General features: G+C 35.7%; 2 protein-coding genes across 3 annotated transcripts in view; both read right to left on the reverse strand.

Annotated features, from left to right (window-relative positions):
- Positions 1–879: 879 nt before the first annotated feature.
- LOC137390334 (uncharacterized) lies at positions 880–17,319 on the reverse strand. The gene is made up of 5 exons (XM_068076667.1): positions 17,188–17,319; positions 12,303–12,539; positions 9,702–9,891; positions 3,209–3,310; positions 880–1,037 (listed from the first exon to the last, which is right to left on the reverse strand). The coding sequence occupies exons 1-5, from the start codon at positions 17,317–17,319 to the stop codon at positions 880–882; spliced, it is 819 nt and encodes a 272-aa protein (XP_067932768.1).
- A 2,419-nt stretch (positions 17,320–19,738) lies between these two features.
- The window catches only part of LOC137391358 (sphingomyelin phosphodiesterase 4-like), a 40,911-nt gene continuing 37,344 nt past the window's right edge, over positions 19,739–23,305 (reverse strand). For both annotated transcript variants that reach the window (XM_068077808.1, XM_068077807.1), the window contains exon 17: positions 19,739–20,355. In XM_068077808.1, coding sequence (XP_067933909.1) covers positions 20,059–20,355 — 297 coding nt within the window. In that variant the 3' untranslated portion in view covers positions 19,739–20,058. The remainder of the gene's footprint in view (positions 20,356–23,305) is intronic.

Here is a 23,305-nt window from a genome sequence, read left to right on the forward strand (position 1 = left end):
CAAAACAACATGATTTTAAAGGATAACTCATTGTAAAACTCTTTAAAACGAGTCACACTATTTTACAGAAATACCCTTATTATGTTGTTCAATACAATAAAGTTGCTTCATCTGTAGTGCACTCTATTTTGAGAGAAGACAACTGCTGTTATTAAAAAAAAGTTTTTCACAATAGCCTACGCAGTATTGCACGGTAAATGCTAACCACAATATGTTTGTCCCAAACATTTTTTTGTATACCAAGTACATGTCTCTCATATTTGTGCACATAAAGATGCTTTACACAAAATTCAGGCTTTCAGCTGACCTTCAGAATCGGCCATCTTTTCAGTTCAGATGTTTCTAGAACACAATGGCTACCATTAAAGAAGTGACGGTAATCAATAATGGTCTTTAGAGAATGAACTCACAAAGCTATTAAGGTCTCCTATCTTATAGCCTTAGGCTCAGATTTAGCACAAAACTACATAGATGGAGAGTTGTCACAAATCGATTGTGCCAGACTAATAGCTAAGCTATGATGAATAAACTTGATAGGGTTTTTGCTGAAAGGCTGAAAAACGAGATGATACCTATACACTGTGTGAAATCATTTAGGTACTTCTGGTCCAAACTTTCTCACTCCTCTTCATCGTAGACACTCTTAGTATAGAAAAGTTTGTTATCTTTTGTTTCGAACCAGTTTCAGTTTATAAATTAAAGTATTATTGCAAGATCTATTTGAGAAACGTTTTATAACAATTAGCTGAAAGAAGTTTATAGTTAAAATATTGAACGTGTAAATAAACCATAATAATTTAAAATAAATAAAAAATCCTCAGGAAAGAGAATGAGCATAGAAATGTTCAAAATAGTAAAAATTGGAATCGTGAAAAGCTGCTACATTCCTCCAGGACATATGAGCACTTCTGAGCTGTCAACCCTAAATACGTCTGAGTCAACTCCGCTGTCTCGCGCATTGCTGCTGTCTGATGATATGCTGCCATTGGTGAAGGCTTGGTACCTGCTAGTGCCTGTCAGTTCTATCTCATTTACTTCTGAAAATAATAGCAAATACGAGCAGCTGAGCCGATTAGAGTCATTTCAGTGAGGAGAACATTGAAATCTATTGAATACTTCGTTTCAATCGACCAACAACATCAATAGCTGATAATCTTTTTAAACAAAAAGCAATCAAAAAACATTTGAGTATTTAAGAATTATTGATGAAATGTTGGCCTTGCAGATTTTGTTTTATTCAAATAGAATAAAAATGGAACTGGCGTCTAATATAAACAGATAGTAACTGTATAGTAAACTCAATAATGCCACAAACTGCTCAATGCTATATTCATAACGCAGCATGCGGAAGTATGCAAACAAGTGAGTTAAGAAGGCAAATGTTAGAATAGGCAATTTTTTGGGAAGGCAATTTCTAGAATACATGTAAATTAACAATTTTAGAAACAGAATTTCTTTTTCGTGAATTATCTCAGATCATTTTTTAAACTACTAAATTTATAGAGAGTTTTTTTCATAAGGTTTTCACCTACAAAAGTTCAAATATTCTATTGAGTAGCTCAGCTTTTACATGCAGTAGTGGAATAACTCTATGAATATATCTTTTTTTGTCAATGCTTTAATGACTATAATTTTTGAATTTGAATTTTTTATTATTGATTATAATAAAAAGTTTAATTTCAAACTGAAACTCTTTTCAAGTTATGTCATACGAAAGTCATAAAAAAAGACAGATTAATAACTTTAATTAGGGTTACTTAGTATACCATGGTAGGGCAACTCCATGACCATTGCTAATTAAAACACTCAAAGGTTTAAGTTTTAGCAAACTAGAAGTAGGTACATCTATGCAGGTCAAATGAAAGAGTTCAAGCAAACATATGAATAACTCTATTGCTGATTTTTTTCGCTCATTGAAAACTTTGAACATTCTACGAGGTTGTTGAAACATTTTGTTGTTAGGTGAAATGAGAATTATTTACAAAAGCTGGCAAATGTGTAAATTTGAAAAAAGCACAGAACGAGGAAAGATATTTTTAGAGAGATGTCGTCTGGAGACAACTCCCAAAAGACTTTTAGGACCATTCCTAAATCTTAAAAATTTTTTGCCTAGCTTATCTTTATCATTAACTAAATACGGTGAATGCATTGAAATAGTTTCTTTTATTAGTTGTTATTATAGTTATTATTTGTACTGAGTTACATATCGCAGATATGATTTCTAAAGACAGCTTCTACATATTTCATAACCTTTTGGCAGATTAACAAATTAACTAGGGTCTGTTGGACTTCTCATGAATTGTATTGGTCGACATCGTTCATTACATGTAGATGCAACGCTAATGACTATAAGTAATAATCAGGCGTCTGCTGCTGTGCACATAAGTGCTCTATAATATGCTTTACTCGGGGTGATCAGGCACTGCCAACTTGTACAAGAACAATGAGGCTGGCCATTCACTAAGCCGCTGATTTCCTAGTTCTGTCATAAACCGTAATGCTGTCTTATAACCTTTATGCTTTTTGACACTGAATGACAAATGTCATCAGTAAGCAAACTCGACATTAGAATACCGTAAATATATGGCAAACTATTGCAAAACTCATAAACAAGCACTAAATAAGTTTGGTCTTTATTCTGGAAGTTTTAATCCTGTCAGCTATACTTTTAATACATTGTGACTAACTAATACACAGATAGTCTGGTGGGCCGTGAGAGATCGTCATGAGTAATAATTATGTGCACAATTATTCCTAGATGTGATAAGGTGATCAAGTGACACAGATGGTAGCGTACTTGATGTCTTGATTCGTTTTTGATTTCCGTGTGTTTAATCCTTTTTCTAAAGCTTTCACCGTGACTTCGCGCAGATGGACAAACACAGATTTTATTATAGTAAAAATTAAGTAAAGAGTGAGTGTCTCTCTGCGCACCTGCTGCTGTATATCACAAATCGAAAAGGCTGGTAGGCAATTATGAGGTGTAAAAGGGCTGGCTAAAGAATGGTAATAAGATTAGAATTAGCTCTGATTGGAACTCATGCAAAGAGTCCTTCAATAGAACTTCTCAAGCGTTGCTGTAAACAATACATTCACCTGTCTACCAATTACCTTACAAATCTAATCACAAGCGTCTATTTCACCTGTGTGACATTAGATTATAACAAATTAGAGAGGGCAACTGAAAACTCCATAGACTGAGGCCTACCTTCTTTGTGGGTCTTGGGAAGAATGTTCATCAGTTTTTTCAGCCTATCAAAACCTGAGTAGTAAAAGCTGAAGCTAGATTTGGTGTTGGCGTCTTTTGGAGCTGAAAAAATACAATGAATGGTACTTATTTAAATTTTTAGATTCTACTTTAATTGGGGTCAAGGTCACTACACGACATAATTGCTAATTTTAGGTCTTGTTTAGAAAGGGTTGTTTATCCATGATTTAAATGTTCCAAAAATGAAACCGCACAACCCAATTTCCCCCATCTTGTGGATTGCATGTTAAGCTGTCCACACTAAACAGTTTGTACTATTTGCACAATTTGCCTACAAAAAGCTGGAAACTCATACACTGATAACAGAGATTTAGTCAAAGTGTTTCTTAACTTTAAAATACGATTATTCTGATGAATAAAAAATAAAACATATACAAGTACAAAAGTCATTTAGGTTGCTCTATACAAACTGTGTAAAAATGCAAACATGTAACATATAACTATAATACAAAAACGATTAAATAAGAATGCCGACTAAAGCCATAAAAAGAAGCAGAGATATTGTTGAAACTATAGATTTTTGTGGTTATTAGGGTTTTACGTAGATATGCTCATTGCCATTTGCATTATTTAATCCAGAGACTCCTTAAAGAAAGGACTGCACACTGTGCCGCTCGGGCTAGGAACTAAAGTGCTAGTTTCATAAAAAAGACCTTTTGAAATGTTGACCTGCTTTATACTATTCTAGAGTTCCCACACAGTCGGAAAAGTAGGGAAAAAGTAGAGTTTTAAAACCTGTTTTCCAGACAGGGAATAGATCGGGAATTTCGTGAAACCTCTCTCGTGGTATTGATAAAGTACGAAAAACTTTGATGACTAAATTGTAGATAAAAAATCATCTGATCTTTCTTTAATCTTTTTTTCAGTGCAAAGCATCGGTGGTTCAAACAATATTAGTGCCTGAGATGTGCAGCGTATTTGGCTGCACAAGCAATTACAGAGCAATTACAGGGCTGTACCCACAAAACAACACGGAAAAGACCGTTTATTAGATGCGCTACCCAATACTCGTGCACAAATTCTCAATATGAAAAACATTTACGTTTGTGAGCGCCATTTCGACTGTGATTGGATAACAACAAGAGGCGGAAAGTGTCCTTCTCAGCCCTCATCTATTTCCCAGAATATTTCCCAGTCTTGCATAAAACAGCAGCAACCTAAAGGCTGCACATCACCAACTTCAGCTGAAGCATGAGCTGACTTAAAAGCACAGCGTCTTGAAGCTTCAGATAGAATTGGTGACTTTCCCTCTTTGGTCTCAGGTTTACATACACGCTTTGGCAAAGATCACATTATTATTCAAGGTGGCGAAGACTTTTTACCTTTCACAAACAAACTCAAAGTGTAGGTCTGTGACTTTCTATGTGCATTTTCAACATGTTATCTCACATTTTGGCTGGATTTTCCTCAAAACCTTAGCACATAAAGGAAGAAATGTACCAAAGCCATATTTCACAAAAACAATGCCGTGTTGCTTTCAGAAAAATAGTCTGAGAAGCAGATGGTCTCAGCTGGGTAAGATAGTTGAGCGCTTGAAAGGCTACGATCTACGAGCTAAAAGATGCAGACTTCCTCGATCGTGCACGTGAGGAACTCATTCACATGAGCTGCACTGACTTGCCACACTACCAGTTTCTTTTTGGACAACTGCAACATCTTCGGTCACAATCAAGACGACGCCGCTTTAATAAGAATATGTACATTCTAGCAGCAGAGATTTACAATATCTCACCAGCGATATACATTCGATGATACAATGATTCGAAAATATCGATCAATTATTTTGCCTCATACAAACTACTAAAGACGCTGCTGTCACATTCACTCCATACTGAGAACCTGAAAGCCCTCCTCAAAAAACTTTTGCCTCAGCAACGTCTCGTAAATTAACTTTTTGGTGAAGTCAAACTAATAGAAACCTTGAGATATTCAGGTGGCCAAGTGGTGGGATATTCTCAGATTGGAAGTGATGATGCCAGCGCTGAAACCCTTACAACCCATGCTATGATGTTTGAGGTAGTCTGTCATTATGAAGGACCAAAATATATCCAGGGTATTCATTTTGTGGCGAAACTAAATGCACATGAGCTGAACGAGGTCCTATTCAATGCACTTTTGGCTGTTTCAAATGCTGGAGGCACAGTGGTAGCTTGGGTATGTGACGATTGTGCAACAAATGTGTCTGTTTACAAAAAATTCAGCGATCCCGGAAATATTTTCATAGAGGCCATCAACAAACATGTTTTTCTAGTATTTGATTACATCCATATCTTTAAAAACATCCAAAACAATTGGATCACTGTACCCAACAAGAAGCTCACTTTCATGAAAGATGGAATTGTGTACACAGCACGCTGGGCAGATATTGAGGCAGTCTATAATGAGGACTGAACAACCACCATTCGTCTCACTAAGTTGACATACTCTTCAATGTACCTAAAATCACTCCAGAGACAGAATGTACCTTTCATATGTCAAGCGTTTCACAAAAAACTGTAGCAGCTCTCTCCACTCTTAAGGACAAACTCTGTATAAGTGAGGACATTATCATCCTAACAAAACTCATTGCAGATCGGTTCCATATGATGAACGTGAAGAATCAATATTCTGGGGTTCAAATGTGGAACCAGTGTCGACATCTATGGGCCAAGGAGTGCAACAGTTTCATAAAATTGAAGGCAACGTGTGAAGTCGTATCCACTTGTGCATGGCAAGGTGGTCAAGGTCAAAATCAAAAACTTACCAAGCAAACCATAAATACTTTTGTGATGTCCACGAAAACAATCATTGAGGCTGCGGAGCTTCTTCTGAATGAACATGGCCTGAGCTATGTCTTACCTGCAATATTTTCTTCAAAGAGTCTATGATTTAATCTGTTGGCTACAAATAGCTTTATTAGCTGTTGCTTGTTAAATCATACGCACTCTTAAAATTAAGAATAAGAAGGTGTGTCTGCTGCATTTGAGTAAAAATACTACTGAAACTCTTAACCTAAAATATTATCTAGAATGCAACAGATCTAATACAGGAGAAAGTGGTATAAGCATTATGTGAGATAAGACAATAACTATTTCCATATAGTGACCTTTCAGATGTTTATGTGATTTCACAAAATAAAAAACTTTTTTTCTCTCGTAGCATCTCGCTAAAAGGAAACAGCGGCGAAAGATAGTATTTAGTGAAATAGAAACAAAAAATAAAGACAGCCTATGGTAAAAAAGAAACAATGGGTAAGGATAGCATGTGCTAAAGAGAAACAACAGATACAGACAGCCTATGGTAAAAAAGAAACAATGGGTAAGGATAGCATGTGCTAAAGAGAAACAACAGATAGTGACAGCCTATGGTAAAAAGCAACAATGGGTAAGAATAGCGTGTCGCTAAAGAGAAACAACAGATAGAAACAGTCTATGGTAAAAAGCAACAATGGATAAAGATAGCATGCGCTAAAGAGAAACAACAGATACAGACAGCCTATGATGAAAAAGAAACAATGGATAAGAATAGCATGTCACTAAAGAGAAACAACAGATACAGACAGCCTATGGTAAAAGAGAAACAATGGTTAACGATAGCATGTCAGTAAAGAGAAACAACAGATACAGACAGCCTATGGTAAAAAGCAACAATGGGTAAAGATAGCATGCCACTAAAGAGAAACAGAAAATAGAGACAGCCTATGGTGAAAAGGAAACAATGGTAAAGGATAGCATGTCAGTAAAGAGAAACAACAGATACAGACAGCCTATGGTAAAAGGAAACAATGGTTAAGGATAGCATGTTGCTAAAGAGAAACAACAGATTTAGACAGCTTATGGTAAAAAGCAACAATGGATAAAGATAGCATGTGCTAAAGAGAAACAACAGATACAGACAGCCTATGGTGAAAAGCAACAATGGATAAAGATAGCATGTGCTAAAGAGAAACAACCGATACAGACAGCCTATGGTAAAAAGCAACAATGGATAAAGATAGCTTGCGCTAAAGAGAAACAACAGATACAGACAGCCTATGGTGAAAAAAAACAATGGATAAGAATAGCATGTCACTAAAGAGAAACAACAGATACAGACATCCTATGGTAAAAGAGAAACAATGGATAAGAATAGCATGTCGCTAAGCGAAACAACAGATAAGGAAATAAGAAAGCTCATATTCCCCAGCAATATCAACAGTGTTTAACATGACAAACTCTCCTGGTTACCAATACATCTTAAATTATACTGAGCCACAATCTTGAACCATCTTAGCTGATTGTTAGAACCAATTACAGTACTTTTATGAGAGGAAATGTTGAAGTATTTCTTATTGAGCAAACAACTACCATCTTTGTCGAGTACTTAGCACTGGCTTTTCAAAAGTAACCAGAATGGATATTAGTAAAAATTTAAAGTTAAAATGCTTTATAACAAAAATCTATTCACACCTGCGGCATTTTTTAAAACTTTGTTACCATTTTCGGTCGTTATTACAAAACATTAAGTTCAGCTGTCTTTATGCTGTCAGCTGACTCCCAATTGTCGGCAACACTGATTATATAGACAAAGAGTTCAACTGATTAATTACATTTGTGTGTGATCAGCTGATATGTATAACTTGCACTGACTTTTGAGTCTATAGCATAAGCTCCAAGTTTTTTCAAATTTACTGCTATTACCAAAGTAAAAGCAGCAGCCTTCTGAAGCTCCCAGGCTATATTACAATAATTAGATAAAAAATTAGCATTTGCTTTCAAATCAGATTAGACATCGTTGTCACATATATTTTTGTTCCCAGGCACAAAAATATACATAATAATGACATTTACTACAGTCCCTGTGCGTGTACAAACATCTTAACCCTTATATTCAATTGCATGTAGGAGACATCTGAGAGATTCATTCAAACTAATGAAATATTCCTCCTCAATATTTCTTGACATGACATTTTTTATGAAGACACAACATGGTAATTTTTTCAGCATGTGGCTGTACTTTTTTGAGGGCCAATCATAAATGAGAAATGTGTAGGTGATGGAACAGAGAACCTGCACCTACTGTCAAGTGACTGCCTACTGTTAAGACCACCAACGTTTTCATCATTGGTGGTCGTTAACTAGTAGTTAAAGACAGCTAATGATAAAAACTTTCTGAATGTTTCCTACAGTGAATACATTGTAATTTCTGTATTGATTATAAGTATCATTTTATGAAATTTTAGATTGAGTAAAGCTAGAAAAATATGAATGAGCCATTAGGCTTTGACATCTACACCAAAAAAGTTTTGTTTTTGCTTCATGCGGCTGTCTAGCTATTTCAACCCTGTCCAATCACAAGCTGTATAAGGCGTGGCCTAGTGGTTTAGAACACATGACCTGCCAACAATAGATGTGGTACTATTTCCAAAAAGGCTACTGGTGGAACAGGAACGACATCCAATCATGATTGCTCTTTACAATAGGGTCTGTCTCTAGTTGTTGAGATCCCTTGCAACTGGACTAGGCATATCCAGCCAAGATCACAGAGGCATTGTTTACGGTGCCTCTGTGATGCATCTGCTCTTAAAAACAACAATGCCCTTAAAACCATACACAGCCTCTGCTTGCAGTCAGCTAAGCATACACCCTGCTCAATCAAAGAGGCATTGCTCACGCGCACACGCGCACACATATAGACTGTTCTAACTGCGGAAAATGGTAACTTACCGGTTTTGGTTTATATTAGTAGCGGCCTGACCTCTAGCCAATCTAAATGTTTCAGCTTTATTGAAAATTATCGATCCTCTAGCAAACTACTGGCAAATAAATTGACTTTAGATTGTTGCGTGACAGCTGATGGCAGCTAATGACAGGTGCTCTAAATGAATGGCAAGAGTGCTTGTCTCGTTATTCAGTGCTCATTTGCATGATAGTAAATCTTTTCTATTGGCTCTTTAGTGAGGATACTGAAATATATTATGCCAAAGAGAACAGCAAAAATAATCAATTTTAGCAATAAGCTAATGCACTCAGTAGGCGCTGTTCATGTACTATCTAGGCAATTGAGATGTGAGACAGCATGGGTCAAACCAAGTTGAAGATCATTTCAATTGCTGCTGGCCGGTAATGTAATATTGTGAGTGTCTCTGTGTATCTCCCTTTTCCTTAGACCCCTTGTTCTGCTTAAAAGTTATACCAAAACCCTTTTGTGTTGTATCATATTGCCATAATTTAATTACAAATTATTTTTCATTTTACAATTTATGAAATTTTAATAAATCTTTTATTATATATAATATATAGTAAACATAATATGACATTTAATATATATCTTATTATAATATACCGTAAAAATTTGTAAACTACATGTATTCATCTTGTTTACATTAAAATACAACTTATAAACAATGTTATTTACTTTTTAAAAATATAATTACTAGTTTGCTGTTAAAAGCTGAGAAGAGACTTAAATTCACCTGTAGGAGTTGTCGGGCCAGCCAAGCCTGTAAACTGCGTGTTTTTCGTAGACTTAGAGGAAGCTACCATGAGATCAGAACAGGAAACGGTAGGCGTTGCGTTAAGTGAGTCCACCTCTGTAGACAGAGTTTGTGTTTCACAGTCCATATCCTTCTGAAAGTCAGGAGGAGATTCTCTTCTGCTGCCAGCCTGTAGATTTATCATCATAAATCATGTCAAAAATTACAGAAAGAGGAGATGATCATGTGACAATGCTTCTGTAACTAGGCAGCACTATTACTAGGTACAAAAAAGGATCAAAACGCAACAATGGTGTGTAACTAGGCAACACTAGTGTTAGGTACAGAAAAGAGATGAACATGTGACAATACTTGTGTAACTAGGTGTGGTGACTACTCATCATGCTGATCCCTAATTGTGTCGACTACTCATCATGCTGATCCGTAAGTGTGTCGACTACTCATCATGCTGATCCCTAAGTGTGTCGACTACTCAGCATGCTGATCCCTAAGTGTGTCGACTACTCAGCATGCTGATCCCTAAGTGTGTCGACTATTCAGCATGCTGATCCCTAAGTGTGTCAACTACTCAGCATGCTGATCCCTAAGTGTGTCGACTATTCAGCATGCTGATCCCTAAGTGTGTCGACTATTCAGCATGCTGATTCTTCACACGAGACAAACTGTAACCACTCCTTGGCCAGTGTGATGTTTGGAATGACATCCAACAACAAGCTTTCATTAATCTAACTAAAATACTTTTTGACCTTGTAACAATATCAATATCTCTATTATTTTTCAATTGATCTCCTCCATCATTATATGTGTGTTTGTGTGTATCTGTTAGTTGTAAACACTATACGTTTCCACGCTGTTTGGCTGATTTCATTCAAGCCTCACACACGTGTGCTCCGCGCCTTTCACCAAAACATACGTTTCACAACTCTACCTGGTTCCTAAGAAACAGCCTCTTAAGCACCCAATTGATTAGAAATTCAGGGATGTTCTTTCGCACTCAATTGCCCTCAATGGACACATTCATGGATTGTTGTCGTAAAAGCAGTGTAGCAACTTGCATTGAGCATCTACACAATGCTGCAGGCTATTTGATTGAAGACAAAAGAAATACCTGTAACGTTGGGCTAGATGCTAGTTCTAAATAGATAACATATGTATGGAAACTATGACAGTTTACGACAGGTGCTTTTCAAAGCAACGCGACATGTATATAGATCTAAATTTAGATACCCAGTTGAAATGCTAGACAATTCCAGTTAATCTAGCTACAATCCTTATGTATATGAATTTCAGTTTCAGATCTTGTGCTAACCAAAGCAATATTCTAAGGCTGGGAACACTAGAACCAAAGCTATATTATAAGGCTGGGAACACTAGAACCAAAGCAATATTAAGGGAATTTATTAGCTACCAGATTTTCTTGTTATTCAGAAGTTTTTTGGTAAAAAATTTGTCTCTGTTACTGTTTAACTACTTTTTTAAAACTTTATTACACATTTTTTATATTATTATATTATATTATAATATATATATATGTTTAATTACATATGCTATGTTTCCAGCTTTGGATTATCGATAGATTCTATATTGCAATCTTTTATAACTGCTATCATTGTGAACTTGGTTTAATAGTAATAACAGAAATGTGCAGTTGTTTTATTATCTGGATTATACAAATTAGGAACATGAAAAATTTTAGATTTTGTTACTGTAAACGGTTGAATTGCCTCCCATGTCATACCTGCCTCTAATTTTTAGTGAAGCATGTTTGTTAGCAGACATAATATATGTGGCAATCACCTGTAAGCTATAGGGTTCCACATCGCTCGATGCCTGGTATTAAATACTTTGTTTTTTTTTTCTCAAATACAAATCGCTGTTTGATTAGACTGCTCCCAATTCCTCTATACAACTCATCCGCATATATAGGCAATAAGATGATGAAGTCTAATTTATATGGTTGAAAAAAGAGTATATAATTCTGCTTTGTATTTCTTAGCTGTGAGTATTGTATTAAAAAGTGACCAAAAATTTACTGATCATGTCAAAGTGTCAAACAAAACAAAAGTATGATCTGCATGTTATCATTTTCTAATGTAAATGTGTAATTAAAATCCTACGTGGCTCTCTCTATACACACTTTTAATTGAAACCAAAAAGATTTTTGTTCTACTGAACAAACAATCTGCCTTTCACCTCAAAGAAAAGTCATTTCTTAGTTATTAACCACAAGCCTGGGTGGCTGCATCTATATACATGTACATGCGTTGAACAGAAAAAAGGGTCACCTGGGAAACAAATAGTTATGGCAAAATGTAAATAACCTATAATTACTTCAGCAGTAAAAAAAATTTTGTCAGAAAAGGGGATGTAATAAAATCAGAGATTAGAATGCCTTTTAAAATTTTGTACTGACTGAAGAAGACAAATGAGCAGAAACTATTAACTCCAGTTGGATTTTTTTGCGCAGCTCTAAAATGTATGAGCTAATTTTTAAAAATTTTGAGCTTGTTTGTTTTCCATCTAAACTAAAACTGATTTGAGTAGAAAAAAACACAGAAAGAGTTAGAAAGTGAGTTTGACCTGCAGTTCAGAGACAGCGCTGAATGTGTAGGAGTAGGACATGTATGACTGGTTCGTTTTTTTTGCACTGAATCGTCGAAGAGACTTGCTAGCAATTAGGTCGTAGTCTGGTCGATGTATTTCAAGCTGAACTCTGTTCTGCCTACGCAAGTATTGCGCTACCTGCGCACATGTCAGCAATGCAGTTCGTCGGCCATCTACCAGTATTAGCTTGTCTCCAACCTTTAGTCTTCCGTCCTGCAATAGAAAGACCTTCAGTAGAGTGTGACAGTTTGTGAAGCTGTCGAAAGGATAAATGATTTGTAGCAGGTTGACTGTGAACTGGTTCAAACTATTATTTAGTTTTGAAGATCACGGCTTCACACCCTGAAACCTTATTTGGCGCTCGCAACGAGCTTGACCCGAATATATGCATACACTGTATATTACTTCATTAATAATAATTTCATTCCAAATAGAATTGTTTTCCAAATTACCCTATGTTATGCAGGAATTATAAAAAGGGCAACAGTTAACCACTAAAATCAAATAAATGATTTGAGATATAACGTATAAGATACCTTTCTCTGCTAAGAGAACGGATATTAGGTGGAAGATTGATAAAGCAATTAGCAATGATATTTTTAAATAGTTAGATGTTGTATGCAATTTGTTCATATCACGTAAGTTGAAATGAGTTACAAACCTGTAACTGTCATGCAAGAAAGAAGGTAACAAGCCATGAAAGACCTTGAAACCTTTAATTGACATAAAAGAAACATTTAGCATAGGCAGAGCAAAAAAATTCAAAGATTTGAAAATATCATTTGTTGGAACAATTTGTGCTGTAGCCAACCTGCAACACAGCCGTTCAACTGGTTTTGTGATAAGTGAATAGCTTATTATTGGTACAGATTCCATTTTTGCCCTTTATCATAAAGTCTATTAGTTGTAAGATTGTTAACATTGGCCTAGCTTGAGGTATGCTGACTTCAGTTCCTTTCTATGCAGGAAAGATAAATAAGGGTAAATAAAAACGGGAACATGAGATGGGAAAAGATGTGGGGGGGCGGGGGGGGGGGGGGGGCGGAGACACGCGACTGAATGAGTAAGATATTGGGTAAGAGATCTGACAGGATATGCAAGGTGTGTGAACTGTCACATCAGTGCTAAAATTACACTTGATAATTCACCCGCATGTAACTACTTGTCAGAATATTTTAGTCTCATTTTTAAGCGTGTCTTATCTCTGCAAAATTTTGTACTTTACACAAAACTTTACCCAATCTCGTACAATTACATTATAGCTCCTGTTCAGCTGTTTGGTTCACAAACGCTTTCTAGGATTGCAGGTTAGACCTGTACAGCTATCTACTTTATAAATATACATTATGTAGGGCACATGCTCTTAGATAGGCCTATATTATTTAAATGTTCAGTATGCTAAATATTAAACGAATAATTTCTGGATTTAAGGAAAATATACCATAACAGATTAGGCATACATGTATGTTTCTTTAACATAAAAGGTTACATTGTATTCATCATAGCACTTCTCGTATTTTTACGCAAATACTAACATAACAAAGGATGCCTGTATAAATAATTAAATATATCTTACTTACTTTTATTATTAAATTATTAAATAAATTATTTCTGAACAGTTACTTCGAACAAGATTGTTTTAAATAGAAAAATAAGACACTTATTTTGTTTGAAGAATAATAAGTTTGACTTAGTAGTTTAAAACAATGAAGTTTGCATATCATTTACATAAAATTCATATTGAGTGATATTAATTCAAGCATTTCTTTTAAGAAATACTCAACTTCATTAGAATTTATGATAATTTTATTACAAAAATACCTAAAGATGTTTGAATCAGAGTAATGCGCAGCAACATGGCCAATGTAACAATCATAATTATTTATACGGCTAGCACATAATTTGGTAATGTTTTTCATTTTTACGATATACATTATCTTTCTTTTTTACTATCTATGATACCTTCATCCAGTTCTGTTATAGACTACAACCTGAACTTTCTCAATATCACGCTTAAGATTGCCTCTTTCTAGGAATGCCCAACAAATTGGTTTGCCACTGTGGCACGAGGCAACATATACTTCAACAAGCTCTTATCACTTAGACAAGAGACAGCGTCTAGGACCATAATAAAACATAATTGTCTTATTCGATGTAAACAGATGGTGTAATGACTATCAGAGTCAGATATTAGAAAGCAGCTGTTGTAGTCACTTACGTTACGATCCCTTTATAAATAAATATCTGAGGAATGCATGGCAGCGCTGCTCAGCATGAGTAGAACTACTGTAATAGCATGACCTGCCCTGCCTAAGCATGATGCTTCATCAGAAGGCTAATTGTGAAACTTAATAAGGGAAAAACAACTTGCATAGCTTCCTATTCTTTACATTAGAGTGCATATATACATGTATCTCCTCTATCGGTATGTAAACAGACACGTATCCTATACCAGTATATATAGAGACATGTATCTCCTCTATCGGTATGTAAACAGACACGTATCCTATACCAGTATATATAGAGACATGTATCCTCTATCAGTATATATACATGTATCTCCTCTATCAGCATATATACATGTATCTCCTCTATCGGTATGTAAACAGACACGTATCCTATACCAGTATATATAGAGACATGTATCCTCTATCAGTATATATACAGACATATATCCTCTATCAGTATATATGCAGACATGTATCCTCAATCGGTATATATACAGACGTGTATCTTATATCAGTATATATACAGACATGTATCCTCTATCAGTATATATACAGACATATATCCTCTATCAGTATATATGCAGACATGTATCCTCAATCGGTATATATACAGACGTGTATCCTATACCAGTATATATACAGACATGTATCCTCAATCAATACATAACACAGACCTGTATCCTCTATCAATATATAACACAGACATGCACTTCCTATCAGTATATATATACGAACACGTATTTCCCATAAGTACACTTGTAGACATGTATGATCTATCAGCTCAATATTGTCATTTTCTGTCACTAATCTTCACTCAACTAACCTGCAGTTAATCATGATTTATCCATACATTTAGTTGCAGTTTAAAACACTAACTTAAAAGCAGCTGCATTTTTGCGGGGTGCATCTTTAAGCGCCCCTAACTTTTTATAAACGCAATTCTGGGTGCACTCACTAGTAAACTCATTTCAGAGAGTAGAGAGTACAAGATAAGGAATAGTTGTACGTTTGTACAACTATTCTCTGGTACTGCTTATGTTTCTATACATTCCCTGAGGGTATCACTAGCTGAAACTGGCCTCTTTAACTCTCGCATGTAATACTGCCCATTACTAGCGTGATAAACAAGTACGTAGTATCATATAGCCACTCTCACTGACTAATATCAGCCAGTTGTAATAGATATTGACTATCTCTTCTTACAAGATGTACTTTTCTGCTTCGATGGTTAGACAACTAGCTTGATGTCGGTTCATGTAATATTGTGACTCCGGGTGTGGCAACCATATATTCATTATAGATGTATCAACTGATGATAATGATCTAGGTATTGTACTTCTTCGATACCCGCAACTTTAGACTGTACTTACAATATGCCTATCTTATGTAAGGACTGTGGTTATGTTTAAAGGAATGTTGTTACACTTTTATTTGAACAAAACAAAAACAACTACCGATGAAACAACGTGTTGTAATACTGTATACAAAATCTGTATTCCGGGCATTCACCTAGTACTGTATACAAGGTCTGAACGCGGTTCAACATACAGATCAAAACTTTAGTTTGTTTATTAAGAAGAGTGAAATGACTTTACGAAGTTGTTTTGCTGCCCATGAAACAGAATAGCAGTACAGCGTTGCTAGGCAATAACACTGGCGAATATTTATCTGTTTTTAAAGTAACCACCAAGTATAATGCCCTATGACCTCTCATTTGATAATATGAGGGCATTGCCAGCAGCCACCCCTCCATAAATTGTGTAAAGAGCCCTAGTCAGAGTATACCAGTTTGTAACGGTGCACTTCTTACAGATGAGGAAATATACATTTTTTTCTGTACGCAATAGATAAATGTCCTGAAACTCACATCAGTACCTGACATATGTGGCGATAATGAGATGAAAATTTGTACTCTATGAAATGCTCATAGATTAATAAGAATGCAGTATAAAACGGTCAAGTTATGCTTTTACGATGAACAGCTGCCTCTAGCCACTGTCACATTAACAAGATTTGTGTATTGTTCACGTGCTGAATACACAATAGTTTTTACTACCCACACCTCAAGTATTGTCTGATTTACTCAAAATGCATAACTTATCATATGCTGTGCAGTGTTTTGTTAAAGAGCATGTGATGTTGGCAAGACATGTCGGACTCTATTGGCAAGGAAACCTTGATGACTAGACCTTGACCTTGTAGAGAGCAATTTAAGGCTGGATGTCATTCCTGTCCCTAGCAGTGATTTTTTGGTAACTGAACCACGCCTATTGTTTGCAAGTCATGTGTTTTAAACCACTAAGCCACGCCTTATACAGCTTGTGATTGGACAGAGTTGAAATAGCTAGACAGCTGCATGAACAAAACCTTTTTGGTGTAGATGCTAAAGCATAATGGCTCATTCATATTTTTCTAGTTTTACTCAATCTAAAACTCCATAAAATGATATTTATAATCAATACAGAAGTTAAGACTGTATTCGCTATAGGAAACATTCAGAAAGTTTTCATCATTGGTGGTCTGTAATGACTAGCTAAGCTTAGCAGTCCACATTCACTTGACAGTAAGTGGAGGTTCTCTATTCCATCACCTACCACTAGACTCTATGAGGAATAGTCAGGTGATATACTTACAAGATGAGCAACTCCTCCAGGAAGTAAAGACTTGATAGCGATTCCAGAGCTTCTCGAGCCCACGATGGTAATCCCACAACCAGTTGCTGGATGGCATGGCAGCTCTAGAATGAGGGTCTCCTCCGCCGGCATCGAAATGCACGAATAGACCGTAACAGAGTTCTAATTTATATATATATAACCTCCAATGTCAAAACATAAGAGCAGATATTCAACTCGTATCTGTAACTAACCTACCGCAGGACATGAAAACAATTCTACTTGTTTCTGCTAACTCATCTCAATTCTTCAGTATTGAAAAAAGCACTTAGAAAGAAGAACGAATGAGAGAGTTGCCAGCTGAACTCCGCGCTGCCATTGGCTGGTTAGGCAAGAAAGCACTCAATGAATGCATATCACTGACAGTGATATAGATTATTGCATAACTGGGAGATTGATTGTTTAGGCACAGGGGAATTTGAATACAAGCTCAATGCATTTCAGCCTTTGTTTTGCTGTTTAATTTCCGTTTTTCAAACACGACGGCAGCATTAGAAACGAGAACAACAGTATGAATTATGAAGAATGTTAATGACTTGTGATGCCTTCAATCGTAGGATACTTTTTACGAGTACGTAACACGGAGAAAGAATAAATATGTTTACTTGCATGACTTACTTATACTACTGCCGAAGGACAGAATGAATTTATGATTGTAACATAGAAAAATTGAATTTACTTTAAGGCTGCTTCAAGAAAAAACCACAAACTTAAAAATTTATGAATGATCAGCCCTGACAACAATGACAGTCATACTCCTTGATAGATACTCCGAACGGACTAAACATTTTCTTTGCTTTGCCAATGACAAACTACCTAGAAAGCTTCACTACTCGCAACTCTGATTAGGCACTTGGGATCAGGAAACTCTTCAGCTTTTGTTCCAGGATGCTGTGAAGAAAAGCCGGAGTAGAGAAATTGACGAATTAGCAAACAGCAGATCAGAATCAGCCAGCCTTAAAGGTCATGTCAGTCTTGAAGGTCATGTCAGTCTTAAATGTCATGATCTAAGGTAAAACTAACATAACAGCCACCAAATCAAGGGACTGTCTATGAGGATGAAAAGGCTTCAAAGAAACTTTGAAAAAGTGCAAAGCAATAAATTTTCTTGAGAACCAAGGATAGACCGACCAGGCTAATTGAGCGTTTTATAAAATCAATCACAGACAACTCCATAATTATATCTGTGGGCTAGAGAAACAGCTGCCTAAAAATGATAATTTGTGATGATATTTTGCATGAGTCATATAGGCCTAACTCTGTCATAACTATTTCTGCGCGAATATCCTTTGTCATCATTTTATACTGCCAACAGCAACGCAATAAAAAATTGTTTTAGCTTCCACAGTATCGAGGGCTTCACCCAGCAGCAGTAACACTGACTGCATCTAACCGATTATCGCTGATGCTGTTATAGTAGAATTTGATATATGGCACGACTTTTGGTATGGCTTAAGTTTTATCAGTGAATACCATTACCGAAGAATTACCAAGCTTATTAATTTAGCATGTATGAATTATTTTGAAAGGTTGTTGGTTTTATCTTGTAAAGCGTGATATTGTTCAGAATCTATAACAGTAGCTGGTAAGAAACTCACCTAGTTATTAGGGAAAGTCAGAAATATTTAAGACTGACTATCAACAGGGACATTTTTCCGCCATATTTATGGTGGTGCATTTGCACCATATGCACCATAGTAGATCCGCCCCTGATCAAAATATTATGATCCTGTGTGACATGTGTGAAATAAACATGTATTCTAAAACCATGGCTACTGGGCCATCAAGCACAGCTGTAAGAGTCAAAGTCATTGTTTGTCTAAAAAAGGCAGAAACTAATGAGCAGACAACTTCTAATTTACTGGCATGGTTCTCAACCTGGTATACCTGCAGACTAATACAGATGTTAATGGCATTGCTCTAATACAGATTTCCTTGCTATCAGACTGGTACAAATGCAATAAGACTGGTCCAGATGTCAAGGCTGTCGGAGTAATATTATTGCTGCTAGCTTACTGTGAATCAGGTGAACGGCTAACCTAAGTATCCATGATGGGTTAGTGAACAACAATGAAGACTCTAAAGAAATGGCCAGTGATAAATGGATGTGTGTATTAAACAAACAACAAGCTATTTGAAAAACTTTTCAAGTGCCTCACATATAATTTGTTTATAATTTGATATTTATTATTGATTTCCCATTTGAGATAATAGTTCTAGGAGAGTTTACGGCCAATCAGTAACAAGCGTTGGAGTGTTTACAGCCAATCAGTAATAAGTGTTGTTGAAGACTAATTTTATTAGTTTGAGACATTTAATACTTGCCCAGGCCTGTCAGAGGAATGGTAGATCATGCAAAACACGCTATGACTGATGTCATAACACATAGAGAAGGATGGATAGCGATGTGTGTGCGTGAGAAGGGGTCTTTTAAATATGCAAGCAGAGATTACCACATAATGACAAGAGTCAACATAGTTTCTACTCTAATATAAATTATATCAGAGATGTATCAGAGAGCCAAAGGCTATTTTATATTGTAAATACAATGGTTGAATTCTCAAGTGTCACATGACCAGATAAATGGTGTCTGCTTCTTTTCTCTCAGACAAACAGGAATTGCACAAATTCGCATGAACAGCCTAAAATTCGTTGGATATTATATTGGTATGAAACTAGCAATATGTCAAAACCAAAATTAATTATGTAGTTGATTGTTGTCTCCACTTACCATACAAGTACCTGCTACATAAGTCTAGGTACATGTATGCTGTATAGTACCCATACATATGCCTACAATAAATTGCTCAAATAAAACCTCCGAAACCGGTTCTAATGTTGCTCTTTGATCATGTCGAGTACCGACAGACCAACTATGTAAGCAGCAAACAGCAACAGACCAATGAGAATAGTTGGTGCTGGTCCAATGATAGTTGACATAATGAGATACCCCACTAGAGTGTAACCTATGAACACATAGTTGGCAAATAGCCTCAAACTAATGCGAGGATATCTGTTGTAAGGGTGAGCATCGCCATCCCCGTCTTTCATGGGTGCGACAAGCAGGCGTCGTGCTATGCATCCGGCAAATCCACATCTGCTATACTGATGGGCAAGAGACTCTCCAAACTAAAAGTGAATATACTTACAAAAATCAAAAGATTCTCAGACTGAAAGGGTCAGAGTCAAGTGATTCTTCAAACTGAAAAGAAATTGACCAATCAGAATAAAGAGATTCTCTAAACTAAAAGTGAATAAACTAATCAGAATCAAGAGATTTTCCAAACTGAAAGTAAACCGACCAATCAGAATGCTTGCTCTCCTCTTAGAACAAAGGTGTGACAACTCTAGTTCTGATGACTAAAACCTGACAGCAGTTACATTGTAATGCAGCAGATGAATTTTTTAGTGCCAAAATTATTTCGGTTTCAACGTAGACAAGTACGCGGATTAACAGAAAACAAAGTTTATTAAAACCAATGGGCTAAAACAAAAAACATGGCTGTTATCGAGACAAACATTGTGAAACTGTCTGTTGTACATAAAACTAGCTTTGAGCAGATCTGAAATACTTTCACTTACACAACCAGTGAAAAGTGGTGAACTCTGACCTATTTGCAAGCCTGACCTGAGGGCGCAGCAACATTAAAGAATGAGTTCTTGCAAGAATGCTCATACAAGCCAAGCTGCTCATCATAGCCAAAGATTATAGCAAGAGTTTAACCTACGCTACCGAATGCAAATAAAGCTACAGAATTAGACTCAATTCCAGCAATCTGGTGAAAACTGCAGCATCTGCTTTAGCTTATCCTTCAGCTCATATTATAAAGACTAGCTTACAACTAGGTATATACCCTGACGGCCTTAAAATAGCACAAGTTAAAGGTTGAATTGCAACAAAATTCACATTGCAGTTATTTGATATAAAAAGATTCACCATGTCTTACTCTGTTGTGTTGTAGGTGCAAAATATGTGGAAATTTGATTACAAGCTCTTACAAGCTCAAAAACGAACAGAAAATCGCAGCCACACGAGACCGCCGTAGTTTGGATTTGCTTTCCAAAACGGCTAAAATGCGATGTAGTTGTGAGAGACGGTTTCTGTTTACACTTTTTTGCAACCTTATTCGTCAAAATATTTTCACAAATATACTTCACGCATTCAATAAAGCTATGTCTATTGTTCTTACGCGTCTGTTTTATCATCATCGTAATGCTGTCACATTTAGCAGGATATCTTATAACTTACCGTAACAATTCGTTTAATTTTTTAGCCTTAGCTTGAAGGAGTACATATCATTGTCTGATAATCATGACAAGCCTGTTGGTCACTTGTGATAATCGAAAAGTGCTGCAAAATTATTTGCGAAGTATTGAGTCACATGATCAGATTACGACTTGCCAATTAGACCAGGCCGAAACAAAACTGTAAAGTAGCGAGCATCTATATTTGATACGGGGTCTTCGGTAAAACCCGAAGTGTTTGTCATAAACTAGTACTACGATAAGTTTTATATTGAGCTTTGTATTGGCCTGTCAATTCACGTGAGAACATACGTGACAAGACGATAACCAAATTTCGTGGTTACGTCATTGAAATAAAGAGATTCCAATCTACGGCGGCTTTTCGTTTTTGACCTTTTAAGAGCTTGTAATCACATTTCCACATATTTGGCATTTATAACACAACAGAGCAAGACATGGTGAATCTTTTAATACCAAATAACTGTAATGTGACTTTTGTTGCAAGTCAACCTTTAAGCTTTTGTTTAAAAAGGGTTCACCAAAGCTGTTATCAAATTGGAGACCAATATCTATGTTGCCAGTTATTAGTAAAATTTGTGGGAAGGTTGCTAATACGCAAATATGCAAATAGTTAGAAGATAACAGCATTCTTACGACACAACAATTTAGTTTTAGAAAAAATCAAAACACTAGCCAAACATTAATTGAGCTTACAAATAAAGTTTCGTCGTCAATGAACCATGGCAGAGCAGTACTAGAAATATTTCTTGATTTCAGTGAGGCTTTTGACACTATTGAAGACAATATAATCATTCACAAATTAAAATATATACACTTTTCATCGTCTTCTATTCACTGGATAAAAAACTACTTGGAATATAGAAAACAGGAAACCTTTATAGAAAACTATAAATTTAGCTTTTCAAGTATTAATTGCGGCGTTCCTCAAGGTTCTATCCTGGGTCCAACCTTATTCTTAATATATATTAATGATCTAGTGTTATCTACTAATCATTTAAAACCTATTCTATACGCTGACAATACCAATTTATTTTTGAGTCTAACAATTTGAATAATGACATTGATATAGTTAACAGTGAACTTAAAAAAATTGAACAATTGTGTAATACAAATAAGTTAACTGTAAACATGGTCAAAACAATGTTACAATGTACAATGTAATGAGAAATCATCGAAAGAAAATTCAATTAAAAAAATCAATAAAATTATTTGATTCAGAGTTGAAGGAGACATTTTTGATCAAATTCTTAGGAATTAATTTGGACAGTCACCTGATATGGGAGACACACATCAATAAGCTAAATAAGCAGATAGGATCTATGTCAGGCCTGATTAGTAGATGTTCTAAATTTTTACCCAGAAGTATTATGAAACTAATATACAATGGGTTTATTAGCTCAAAAATTAGTTCCTGTCTGGAGACATTGGGAAATGCTCTATTTTGTTATTTAAAAAAATATGAATATCACAAAAACGTCTAATGTGCATAATATTCAATAAACCTCCACTGACTTCATCTCAGCCCCTGTTTGTTCAGCTCTCTGTGTTGCCTGTTGATAAACTTTATCAGTATAAAATTCTCTTGATAGCTCATTCAAAATTTTGTTCAAGTAATGACGAAACAAAAAAGATTCCACTATAACACCAGGTTTTTAGAAACGAATCTACCTTTACCAATATTTTATACTGTTTCAGGTAAAAAAAAAACAACCGAATACAGAGTACCATCGCAATGGAACAGTCTTCCAATAGACTTACGCAGAACCTCTGCATTTACTAGTTTTAGAGTGGAGCTATTTGTTAAGCCTAGATT

The sequence above is a fragment of the Watersipora subatra genome, chromosome 3 (assembly GCF_963576615.1).
Source record: "Watersipora subatra chromosome 3, tzWatSuba1.1, whole genome shotgun sequence".
Taxonomy (NCBI): domain Eukaryota; kingdom Metazoa; phylum Bryozoa; class Gymnolaemata; order Cheilostomatida; family Watersiporidae; genus Watersipora; species Watersipora subatra.

Bases quoted from the DNA above. Each gene is read 5' to 3' on its own strand.
- LOC137390334 (XM_068076667.1), bottom strand. From the start codon at position 17,319: ATGCCGGCGGAGGAGACCCTCATTCTAGAGCTGCCATGCCATCCAGCA. The intron at 12,540-17,187 runs GTAAGTATATCA...TTTCTATTGCAG, and splicing joins CTGGAGGAGTTGCTCATCTT to GACGGAAGACTAAAGGTTGG. The intron at 9,892-12,302 runs GTCAAACTCACT...ATAAATCTACAG, and splicing joins GCGCTGTCTCTGAACTGCAG to GCTGGCAGCAGAAGAGAATC.